Genomic DNA, 12,098 nt, shown 5'->3' on the forward strand with positions numbered 1-12,098 from the left:
ACCCAGTGTCAATATTTTGCTTGTATTTGTTTTTTTTTTTTGTTAACATCTTTCTTGCTGGACACAAGCTTGTGAATTTAAGTCTCTAATAGGACTGGTGATTGAGGAAAGTAGAAGAATAGAGCAAGTGCTGTCCAAAATGCAGTTTTTTCTAGTAACCTTTTTTTTTCCTGTGACCCCAATGCAAAAAAAATGAATTATTTTCATATAGCAGTTTTGTGCTTCAGTACTCTTGCACTTCTCTGGCAGCAAAAGGTTACATATCAAGTTCTTACCTTTGCATAAAAGGAAGGCTCAGGGCCAGAAGGGAAAATAGAAACACCAGGTGCTGGAACAGGCTTTGATGGAGAAGAAGACCCATCATGAAGCAGACTAGCAAGTAAAATCCAGGCCCCAATCAGTTCCTGAGGTGTATGAGATGAGCTTATTTACTTGGGTGTCGCAGAGACTGCAGCACTTGTTCCTTTCTTTGCCTCTCCAATACACTTCACAGAAATAGAGTTTCATAGCTCTATTTTTCATTCACGCCATACAGTTATGTGCATTTCTTTGCCCCACTATTATATGCATGAAGTGGCAATTAACTTTTCAAAACCTACTGATTTTTCAGAAGGTTGCAGAAAATGCTACCCTGTGATAATAGCGTCAGCCTTATATTAGTGGTAAATTTTGTAAGTGAACTTTGTTTCCTCCCTGAGTAGGTTTAACTGTCAGATTTTCATACCTCATACCAGCCACAAAATGGATTTATGAGCCTGCAACTGAGAAAGTTTTCTCTGCAGGTAATAGTACCTTGTATTCTGCCTGGTGGGAGAAAGTAGAGACTAAGGATTAGAGCAGTGGTTGTGGACAAGAGGCTTGCAGTTAAAACTGGTACTTTAATGCCGTGATGTACAAGGATTGGCTCAATCAATTCCAGCATCTGTGATTTTTCCTACTGTGACTCTGGAGATTCTCCTGGCTTTCATGCCCAACAAATGGAGTCCTGCTCTACAATACAAGTTACCAATGATGAGGCAGAGCTTTACAAAACCACGATCATTAACTAGAGTGTCTGCACTTCCCCAGTCCTGCCAATCTGGGTCATAATCCTCTAAGTGAAAATGCATTTTAAATAGAAACTCTCTTTCCTTCACAGCTAAGAACAGAACTGCCAACAGCCTACAGAACAAAAAGTACCAAAATGTACCTGTCTGTAAGTTCAAAAACAGGCCTTACGAGTTTGCTGTGTGGTGGTGTCTTACCACAGCCATTCTGTTGCTAGAAATTCCATGTGCTAAATAAATGTTGTGGTGGTGGTGTTTTGTAATTGAATGAAATAATAATTTGAGCTTATTTCAGAGAACATTATAGCTATTCCCATGGTGGTTGTATTAATACAGTGGAACTGTAATCCACATGTGGATTTTTTTATCCTAAAATGAATGGATTTTTTTCCTGTTTTATAAATTACATAATGAGTTTAAATTAAACTACAAAGAAGTGATAAAGATGAGGGTAAAACAGAGTCACTCTTATAAATGCTCATTAAAAACACAGTATTAGTTCAAAGCCACACTTCGTTGCTTTCTTCTGGTGGAAAATTAAAACAGTACGAGTTAAAGAACTCCCAATTTTGTACTGCTTATCATGCTGAATTTTCAGGTCTGTAGCTGCACTGCTCATACATGCAAGCCATGGATAATGTACCACTCCAGTGGTAGTGGCCACTTTTAGCCAGATCATTTTATCACCTTATACCCATACACATTCACCCACCAAGCACAGTGTAGATAAAAGTGGAAGACTGAGATAAGTCAAGGGCAAAGTGCTAAGATATTGTAATGTCTTGGGATTTTTGTGTTTACCCACTCATTTCATGTGTTTGGAGTCTGAAAAAGTGTTTATAGATTTCTTTATTTTTAAAAAAATGGGGGTGGCAGGGAGCAGATTAAGCAGGCCTATGTAGACCTTGAACAGAAACTTGTGAGGGAATAAAGACTAATAAAGATCTGGAAAGTCTGGTTCTTCTCAGTTTCTTGTTTGCCTGACAATTTGATGGCAGTATGCTGCACTTTCCCAAAGGGCATCACAGAACCAGGGTCAGCTCTCCACAAGCCCTGCTGTAACACTGGCAGAGTGGATCCAATTAAGATGAGCATTTATAGGCAGCTGCTCATGGTCTTACAAATGCAGGAGGCATCTGTATTTTGGCTGCTTGGCAGAAGAAGATTTTTTTTTTTCATTTGTATTTATATTTTGTATTTGTATTTTCAAACAAACACACATACCAGAAGCATTCAGCCTTAGAATGCTGAAGGGAGGTTTCTGTATTAGACTTGAAAGGAGTGAATGCTCCAGCCTTGCCCATTTTTTCTGACTGTGTAACAAGACCATTTTTCCAGAGAGGTAATGTACACAATCCAATTGATGCAGTAAAGAAAATTAAGAAACCCCCTGTGGGCAAAACCCAGTCTCCAATAAAAATATATATTTTAAAAACTAGTCAATTATTAGCCAAGCTGCTGGAGCATTAGTACTCTCTATGAAGTAACCTTTGGCTGATGGACCTGTCCCCTTTGACACTGACGCCTGAAGACACCTCTCCTACCAGCCAATCCCCTGAGCACTGGGGTTGGAATCGCAGGCAGTCTGCTCACAGAAAAAGCACTCTGCAAATCCTTACCTCTCAGGCAAAAGTTTCATAGGTGGTAGACCATGGAGCTTCTTGTAAATGTAAGAAAATGGATAGAAGAAAACAAAACTGCCTTTTTACCACCTGTTTGCAATAAGCTTATGTAAGTAAATGCAGATTATTTTTTTACCAAGTTATTAGATATACAAATATTCCTAGCTATAAGAGGAAGCTGCAGTAGTGAATACATGGTAAAGATTAATAAGGAACCATAGTTCCTTTCAGGCTGCAGACAGAGTGCTGTTCCAAAGAACAAAAAGTGAGTGAAATCTGATTTGGAATAACTCAGCAGAAGCTGCAAAGGTCAATTTGAATACAAGATATTTGCCTCAACTCAAAGCCACTTGTAGCAGGGAGACCGAGTTAAGACAATTTGTGTCAGGGTATGTGACAACAAACTCCTAGAAATCAGAGGACATGGCATCATATCCAAAAACAAATTACAACCTGAAGTAGCTAAAGATGCTGAGAATCATTCCAGCATCACAGAGGAGCCAAAGCTGCAGGAGCAATCAAAATCAGAAGGATATAACATTGAAAAACAAGTGAAAAAGGAATGGCAGTGGTACCAGAGGATCAGATTTCTGGAGCATTTCCAGATCTGTCAAGGCAGGAGGGTAGGGAGCCTGAAGGGACAGTTTACAGCAGTTTACAGTATTCTGAATGAGACAGCTAATATAAGGAAAAAAAGTGTGGGCATTATGCAGTTGTATGTACACCATGCATATTCTGTGTGTCAAAGCTTGTGAAAAAATTCCAGTGTAAGTTAACCAATGTGTGTCAAAATATTAATGAATATTTCTTTTGTCAGTGAAGTTGAGGAGAAAATATTTTGTCTAAAACTCTGTATGCAGAAAGCTTGCATGAGAAAATATTCTCTCTAAGGAGTGATATAGAGCCAGGTTTTATAAAGAAATTAAAAAGCATTTTCTTTAATTAAAAAAAAAAACAAAACAAAAACCTTTCTTTACTATTTTAATTACTAAAAAAAAGCAAAAAATATGCCTATTGCTGTACCCTTAAGTGCTATCTCTAATGAAAAGCTGAATGGACACGAATGTGTCAGTGATATTAATTTCCATTCACAGGTGCAAGGGTTACTTTTCAAAGCAATGGTTACAATACAAAGAAAAGGTAAAGAGTACATGCTTACTGCCATGTCTGTGTTGAAACTACAGCTGTATGTAAAACTGAAAAATGATGAAACTTAAATCAAGACAAGTGTTCCCATTTCTTTCATTTTCAAAATGGATTTAGGAAGCATTTTATGAAGCATATTCATTTCTGAAGCTTACCAATGAGAATGGGAAAATTTTAGTATTTTACATATATGGAATATTTATGTGTTTCTTTCCTTATCAGTACAATGAACCTTTTTTGGTTTTACTGCACTGTTCTGTACTGCTTACTAGTAGTTCTGTGTAAACCCTGAGTAAACCTGGAATGTAACATCTATCATAGATCTTTGCCCATAAACATTTTAAGAAGTTACAGTGAAATTATAAATATTTTTTTTGTGATAAAAATTGCATAGTTTAAAAGAAAATCCATTTCCAACATGGCTTTAGCTTATGTAGAAGGAGAGTAAAACCATCTACTGCATGGATTCTGAGTCTACCACCACCTGCACCTGGTGTTACCTAAATGCTTTCAGTATTTTCCATGAAGCAGCTAATAGATTTCCAGCATTTTTTCAAAAGCTTGATCCTTTATGTGCTGAGTAGAGGTGTACAGGGCAATCTGTTCGCTGTGTCCTACTGCTTCATTGGAAAGCAACCACCACAAAATTTAAGTAACATAAAATACTTTGTTTCAAGGGAGAATTAAAACTAGCTCTCACAGCAAATCGTTAGGGCTTTTGGTATCTAAAGTTTTAACAGCTTTCAGGCTTTTATGACCCTGTGTTCTGTACATTTGAGAGGATCACAATTTTTAAATACCTATTTGGAATTTCAACACAAACCCCCAATTCCTGAATTACTGCCTCTTCAGAGTTTTACCAAAGTCAAGAAAATGATACATCCAATCAAACTGCAGCTAACATTCTATTTTCATTACACCATCTTGCAAGGTTAAGTGCTTTTAAACTTCAACAGTGAACAATTAGTGCAAAATCAAATTCCTTGATACAGCTGATTTTTTACAGGTACTTCTAAAGCTCTTCTGAGTTCAGAATATGATGCTTACCAAAATGACAGCTAAGGGTGGTCATGGACCACCTGATTCTTTGTATTCTTGTAATGTTTTTAAAGGATTACCTACTGGTACCATTTTATTTATGTGGATTAGAAGAGAAATGTAAAAGTATAGAAAACTTAATAGCCCATTAGTTAGCTCCTCATTCTAGCAATAGTACAGTCAAGTAATTTTCTGATCCCTAAAACCTTCACAATACTCTTACCTGCATTTTGGCAGTCTTAACTGAAACTGCTTTTCTTTTTTATATTTCTCATTAACTTAAAAGCAACTATGTTAACCAGATAAACTTTATTTAGCAAGATGGACAAACTTACCGAGTGGAGTTCCTGCTCATATTTCATAGCTGGAATCTTTTGAAGATTCCAGTATATATTTGTTAATGATTGAATGATTAACTCATAGCCTGTTTATTATATAAAGCCCAGGTAAATCTATGGGATAACAGAATTAATCATAGATTTGCCAAATTAAGAAGTCAAGCAGTAATTGTTTTAGAGCAGCGTTTTCACTTTTACTTAGTGAACTAAAAATAAAACTGTTTATTTTCAAAAATAACCCATCTTTACAGTAGACTACAAGATACCCACAGACTGCCTTTCTCTTATTTTATTCTGCAGGTTTAATTTTCATTTATTTCATTCATTGTTATCTGTATTGCTGCTGTCTGGGTCATCCTGCCCTTCTTTAGTAGTAGTGTTCATTAATGCAGAAGCATTTCAATGTGCTGTTAAAAATGAATATTAAATCTGCATGGTACAAACAATTTGGATTTCAGTTCTTTATTTTATGATGCAGATATGAAGCCCAGTGCTGTAAAATATACAGCTTCCTGTGGAGAGAAGAGTCAATTCTAATTCTTTAGTTTTATTTGACCAACTAATTTATCACTTTTACTTGTTATATCTGCTTTACTAGTCCCCACTGTGCTGGTCATTATCATTTAAATACTCTTCACAGAAAAAGTGATAATGGAAGCAAATGTATGTGCAACCATTCAGAACAGCCTCTCTCAATTAAGGTTGTGACACACGGACACGTTGTTGTTCCCTGTGTTTCAGGGGATCATGGCCCTGCTGGTTTCATGTTACTGTCCAGAACCTCCTCATTGAAAAGCAGAGGTTAACACACCTCAGTTCATTTGTCAAACAGCAGAAGAACAAATTTTGATTCACACCTAACAGCCTGATTTTGAGAGTTTTTTTTAGCAAAGGAAAACTTCCTCCCTTACCTTTTTATTAGTGTGAATGGACTGATAGGTAATTGATGTGATAGGCATTCCTTGAGATAGCTGAAAGGAATGCTCACTGGGAAGAGGGGTAGAGTTAAGAAAAGGCCTGGAATCTCTGGAATCTCCTTTTTCTGAAAATGAAACTGTTGTAATGTTGTTCCATCTTAGCAAAACCAGTATAAGCAGAACCAAAATTACCTGGCAATTCCTACCATCAGTATCTCTGGTAATTCTACTAGTGACTGGGGTTGGGGGGGCAGGCGGGGCTGGGACGGGGCAGCTAAAAGTATGTTTTTAACTTTATTAGCTTTTTAGAGTTTCACCTTTACATAATCAGCTTAGGTTGAAAATCCTTTTTTCTGGTTCTTGTCTCTTATGTAACATTCTTTATCTTTTCAGCTCAAAGCTCTTTTTCACAGCTGGCAGCTATTATTGTCCCTTTTTCATAGCTAGAGGCACTGAAACACCAGGAGGCAAGTATTTGGCCCCAGGTCACCTAATGGGACAGTGCCACAGCAGAGAGATGCATCCAAGGTCTTTTATGAGTTCTTGTACTGGCTATTGCTATTCACTCAACATTGTTTCATTGACTCACTGTCCTAAAAGAATTTTTAAAAATACGTGAAATAAAGAACTAAAGAGGTAGCTTCAAAATGTCACTTTCTTTTCCAGGCATCGCTATCAGTTAAATGTGATGTTTGTTGGTGGGCCAAATGAAAGGAAGGATTATCATATTGAAGAAGGAGAAGAGGTAACCTACAGGTTGATAAAATTATTCTGATTTAATTCATCTGCAATGATTAAATGCAGCTACTTTTGAAGCTACAGATTAGCAATGCCCAGCTCAGAGATGTTGTATTTATTAGATCTATTCTTAGGCTTAAACGGAATCATGCACCAGAACATACATCATCTGTGCATTTTGTTTGAAACAAGCACAAGATCAGATCTGTTCTGCTGTAATTCATTTCTCCTACAGGAAACTAGAGAAAGTGTTCTGACACCTCAAAATGTCTCATTTCAACATTTTGGAACAGAACCTTAGGAAGGTGATAATATTTTTTAAACAATGTTTTGTTGCAGAAGATTGATCTGTATTTCTAAAGTAACTTTGACATTTAAAAATCAAAAATATTTTAATTCACTAGAAATTACATTCTTTTTGTGGACTTCATGAAAATCATCAGCTTTTCAGCTTTCATTTGAGTTTGGAAAGTTAAAGAATGTGGTTTTTAAATATTTTTCAAATCATCCCCTGTGCCATTCCCCTGGTGGCTCAAAGCTGTTCCAACTTTGAGTTGTGAGTAGACATTGCACCAAATGCAGCATGGAGGAAGGAGTAGAAACCTGACAAAATTCTAACAATTTATGCCTTCCTTTACTGCTTTTTTTATTGGAATTGCTTGCTTGGCCTGGGGACTTCACCACTGGCTCTGGAAGACTCCTAAGGGAAAGTGGTTACTAGAGGCCTGGAAGTAAGGGTGAACAGGATGGAGACAATTTGCCTTGCTTCCCAGCAGAATAATTTAACTTCATGTCATTCCAATGACATTTGGCAACCTAATTTTAAGTACCTTTGGAAACTCAAGCCTAAGCATCTACATAGTTTAAGAGAGAAGTGGGTCAAGTTTCAATAAATCCTTTTGAAGAGAAAGAAAAACTCATTTACTTATTATTTCATCATTTCTCCCCAAATTCACCCCAGCATTTCACAAGAGCCTTCGCTGATTTCCTGTTTCCTGTGCCGTGCAGGTGTGTGTAGTCCTTACAGATGCACAGCTCTGGAAGAGCAGATGCTGAGTTATCCCAGGGTGACTCCCACCTGTGCTGATTGTCACCACCATCTCCCAGCCCACCTGTGGCTGTGGGCACAGCACATCCATCACATGCCAGGTTGCTAACACGCTCCACTGTGTCCCTTCTCATGGACTGTGCAGGAAGAGCTCTGGCAGCGCCTGGGACCAGGCCAGCAGGCTGCTTGGGATTCCTTGAAAGGAAAGTTAGGCTGATTTAATTTAACTTTTTTTTTTTCCATGTTGCAAGAAGTTCCTATATTTGTAAATAGGTTGGCCTACCCTTTTATAAACTCCTTATATGACTTCTCAATAATATAAAAAGCTAGCCATATCTATAAAGGCATAATTTTTAATGTAGTGTTGCATACCGATGTTATTGCTAACCCAAGTGAAAACAACGTTTTTTAGGTATCAGTACATACTAATTTGCATGGTAAGCTTCCCACAATTACTCAGACACCAGAAATGGAAACATAACAACACTATCATATAGGAAAACTGGCAATATACACATCTGAAGCATTATCAGTTATGTACCAGTTTAACATATGGACCAATTCCATTCAGTTTTATAAAAGTACATTATAGTTACTCTTTGCATTTCACCATAGCTTTTTATCAGACACATTTGCACCTTCTTGTGATCTAACTGAGAAGCATGTTTCTCATTAGAGAAGAATTGTGAGGCAGAGAGTATCCTAGCAAAAGGGCATATTCCTCAATTATACTTAGGATTTAAAAAAACACTGTTCAAAGCCATGTTCAGCTCATTATTTTGTCAGAAAAAGGGTAATTTATAGTTCTGGGTGATAATTTGAAGACAGACTATGTAGACATACTGTCAGCAGGCCAAATCACGAATGTGAAAACCCACAGATCCTTCAGGCAAATTTAGCTGATGCTATTCTACTGTGAGTATTCCAATAGCAAAGAAGGGTTGGTTTGGAGAGCAAGTTAAATTTAGGATTGTTTACATCTGTCCACTCGCTGTCTTGTGCCTATTATCACACACTTTATGGAGTGTCCTGTGTCACAACTTGCACTTAAAAGCCTGCAGTTGACAGCAGCAGAGGGGTGGTGCACAGAGATAAGGGCTGAGGAGCATCCTCCTGCTCCTGAGCTGCTCTCTGCTGGTGCCATTAACGTGCAGGTGTATCAGGAAGATTAGTTCTGACTGGCTAATTAGGAAGGGGGAAAAAAAACAAACCAGAGGCTTGATTTGAGCTCTCTTCAAAGCCTTTTAGAATTTTCTCCTGAACAGCTATTTAGGCTAAAATGATATCTAGTCTAGCACAATGTATTTTCTTCCTCTAAACAAGCAGGCATTTCCTAAATTTCTCTTATATTTTGTTCCTTCTTAGTTTTCTCTGTAGTGATTCTACACTGCCTTCTTAAATTTTCTGTGCACTACTTCTTTGCCACCTTTCTGCACAGAAAGTCTCATACCTGAGACATTATTTTCCATTGGGCAGGTTTTTTAAAGAGAAAAACCAAGCAGATAAACCATTCACAGTCTTTGGCTGGAATTTACCAGGAAGTAATATTCATTCTTATTTGTAAAGTTCCCTTTCGCTCCCTTCTCCACCAGAATAGAGGTAGAGTCATCAAACATCTACTCAGACATTCTCTGCCTCTAAAGCAGACTCATTCAGAATGAAAAATGAAATTGCTTTGGGAAATCCATCTTCTGTTGGAACATGGCAAAAACGTGCTGTGAGAATGGACCTATTTAACTAATATTGGCAGAACTTTCTAGGAAGTGTTTGTGCTACATAATGAGTTCTGAGGGTTTCAAATTAAATACTATTTGGGTGTGCCTCCTTTGTTAAGATAGTTTTGGGTTGCAGGGACTAGTGACTACAATTATTGTGTAGTCAACTTGATGAGGCCACTGAAAATTTCTGTGGCAGCCCTGATGAGATCACAGAATTGCAGAATCACTAAGGTTGGAAAACACTTCCAGGATCATGGAGTCCATCCTTTGCTGAACACCACCTTGTCATCTGGACCATGGCACTGAGTATCATGTCCAGTTGTTTCTAAACACCTCCAGGAATGATGATACCACCACCTCCCTGGGCAGCCATTTCAATGCCTGACAACCCTTTTCATGAAGAAATTCTTTCTGCTGTCCAAACCAAGCCTCCCCTGGCACAGCTTGAGGCTATGTCATCTTGTGCTTAACCCCTCACAGCTACAGGGTAGCAGGTAGCAGAGAACAGTCCTCAATATATCTTTGTCTTGGATTCTTCATCATCATAGCATTTGTGACAAGAAGAGTTTCAGTGTTTACATAGCCTACAGGCTTCATGGTGCATTTACTGCATTTTTACTGACTTGTAAAGCCTGAGGGTAGGGGAACAAAAAAACCTTCTCCCAAAGAAACAAGTGAAAACTCAAGGGGGCCATATATTTTGGAGAAAGTTAATGACAGAGAAACCCCATGATCACAACAAAGCCTAGCTCTAGTAAAAGAATTTCAGAATTTATTTACTACATTGTGTGGGCTGCTTTGGGGGAAAGTGAGATATGCTAAGAGCTAAATCTAGGATCACAAAAGTAGTTAGGCTGCTATCTCTTTACCCACCTCAGTCCACCACTTACACACAATGAATCTCAGCTGACTTTGATTTCTTAACAATTTACATTCTCATGTTGAGTCTATATAAAACAGTACAGTTCCATGCAGAGAAATTCAAATCAGTCTTCCACCACCTGCAACACATTTGCATTGGCACAAACCCCACTTGAATTTAGAAGTCCCCCTTCTCATTGTGCTGTATTCTACCCTGTTTCTGATCTCAGCATCTAGGTTGTTTCTGTGGATAGAGCCACCTAATTGTTGGCACAGCCCCACAGACCAAAGCCCTCATACTGCAGTCCTAAAGAGAACTCTCAGAGGAGTTCCCCCTTCTTTGACCATCTTGGTGAATCTCTTCAGCTTCTACTAGCACATTGACATGGTTTGACTGAGCTATAACTTCATGCTTTGAAACATGATACAGCTTTGAGGTCACGTCTGCCACAACTCATCTGAATTTTCTGACCTGAGTTTTGATTTTCTCTTTCTCTCCCTCTCACACAGACACCCCAAATAAGACTTTGCTCCAATTTCTGACAGATTTTCTGCTGAAATGAAGCCTTACCCCTTTCTAGTGTATGCTGCTCTTCAGTCAGCATGCCTTTGAAAAACTCTCCCCTATCAGACCAATTTGCCCTTTGCATTTTATAGGGATAGTGGATGTCTGAAAATAAGGGGAAAATAGGGCTAGGTGAACATTCCTGTAGGTTGTTTTGTGGTGCTTATATTCCAAATAAATCTGAGAACCTGAATCACAAAGAAGCAAAAGAAACATTTTTGCTTCTTTACATTTAAAAAGCCCCACATTTATCTGGTAAAGACTCTTGGAATATTTGAATAATAATAATAATAAAGCTCCTATTAAAATGTAATAAGAATTATGATCCTTTTGCATCAGAAGGAGATTATGTCTTCAGAAATAATTTTGCTGCATAAGATTGTTGGGATGAGTTTTGTCTAGTATTCAGGTTTCACAGATGACATGTAAATGAGAAGAGGGGGGGAGAAAAAACAGTCACACCAAAAGCCTTCAACATAGTTTTCTCTACCTTCCTCATCTATTTGTCTATAAGACTTTGATGGCTGAAAAACCCTTGTGATGAAAAAGGGAGAAAATTGTTCTTCTGTACTCAAATAGATCAGTCACCACTGAAGTCTGGAGAACACTCAAGCTCTACTCCCACATTAGAATTTGATTTGCTCTGCCAATTAATTTAGTACATAACCATATGACAAGCAATACAAGCCAGGATATACTGAGCTAGAGCCTAATTCCAAAAGTGTCTGAGCAATCCCAAATTCCATTTTTAGATGCAGTGAGAACTCAAAGTATCCTGCTAATTGCAGGTGTCTTTAGAGGTCTGTAAATAAGCTGTCAGCTATCAAAGCCCTCGTGGAGTTCTGGGCTCCTGTGTCTAGGCAGAGATCAGTATCAAAGGTGGATCCAAATTAAATGACATACACCACTGTACATAAAATAAAATAGACTTGTGGGTTTTTTCGTTAGTCAATACAGACCAATTACAAATCCTGTGTTCTTCCACTACTAGATGCTTCTTTGTTTACTCTGCTTGGATACACTTACCTGGGTGAAGGAGCAATTCTCACCATGCTAATAGA

General features: G+C 38.0%; 1 protein-coding gene across 1 annotated transcript in view; it reads left to right on the plus strand.

Annotated features, from left to right (window-relative positions):
* The first annotated feature begins 2,697 nt into the window (after window positions 1–2,697).
* HAAO (3-hydroxyanthranilate 3,4-dioxygenase) overlaps window positions 2,698–12,098 on the plus strand; it is a 32,037-nt gene continuing 22,636 nt past the window's right edge. Inside the window, exons 1-2 of the mRNA XM_062489256.1 lie at window positions 2,698–2,777; window positions 6,774–6,852. Of these exons, the coding sequence (XP_062345240.1) occupies window positions 2,698–2,777; window positions 6,774–6,852 (159 nt within the window). The remainder of the gene's footprint in view (window positions 2,778–6,773; window positions 6,853–12,098) is intronic.

The sequence above is a fragment of the Cinclus cinclus genome, chromosome 3, assembly GCF_963662255.1.
Source record: "Cinclus cinclus chromosome 3, bCinCin1.1, whole genome shotgun sequence".
NCBI classification, from domain to species: domain Eukaryota; kingdom Metazoa; phylum Chordata; class Aves; order Passeriformes; family Cinclidae; genus Cinclus; species Cinclus cinclus.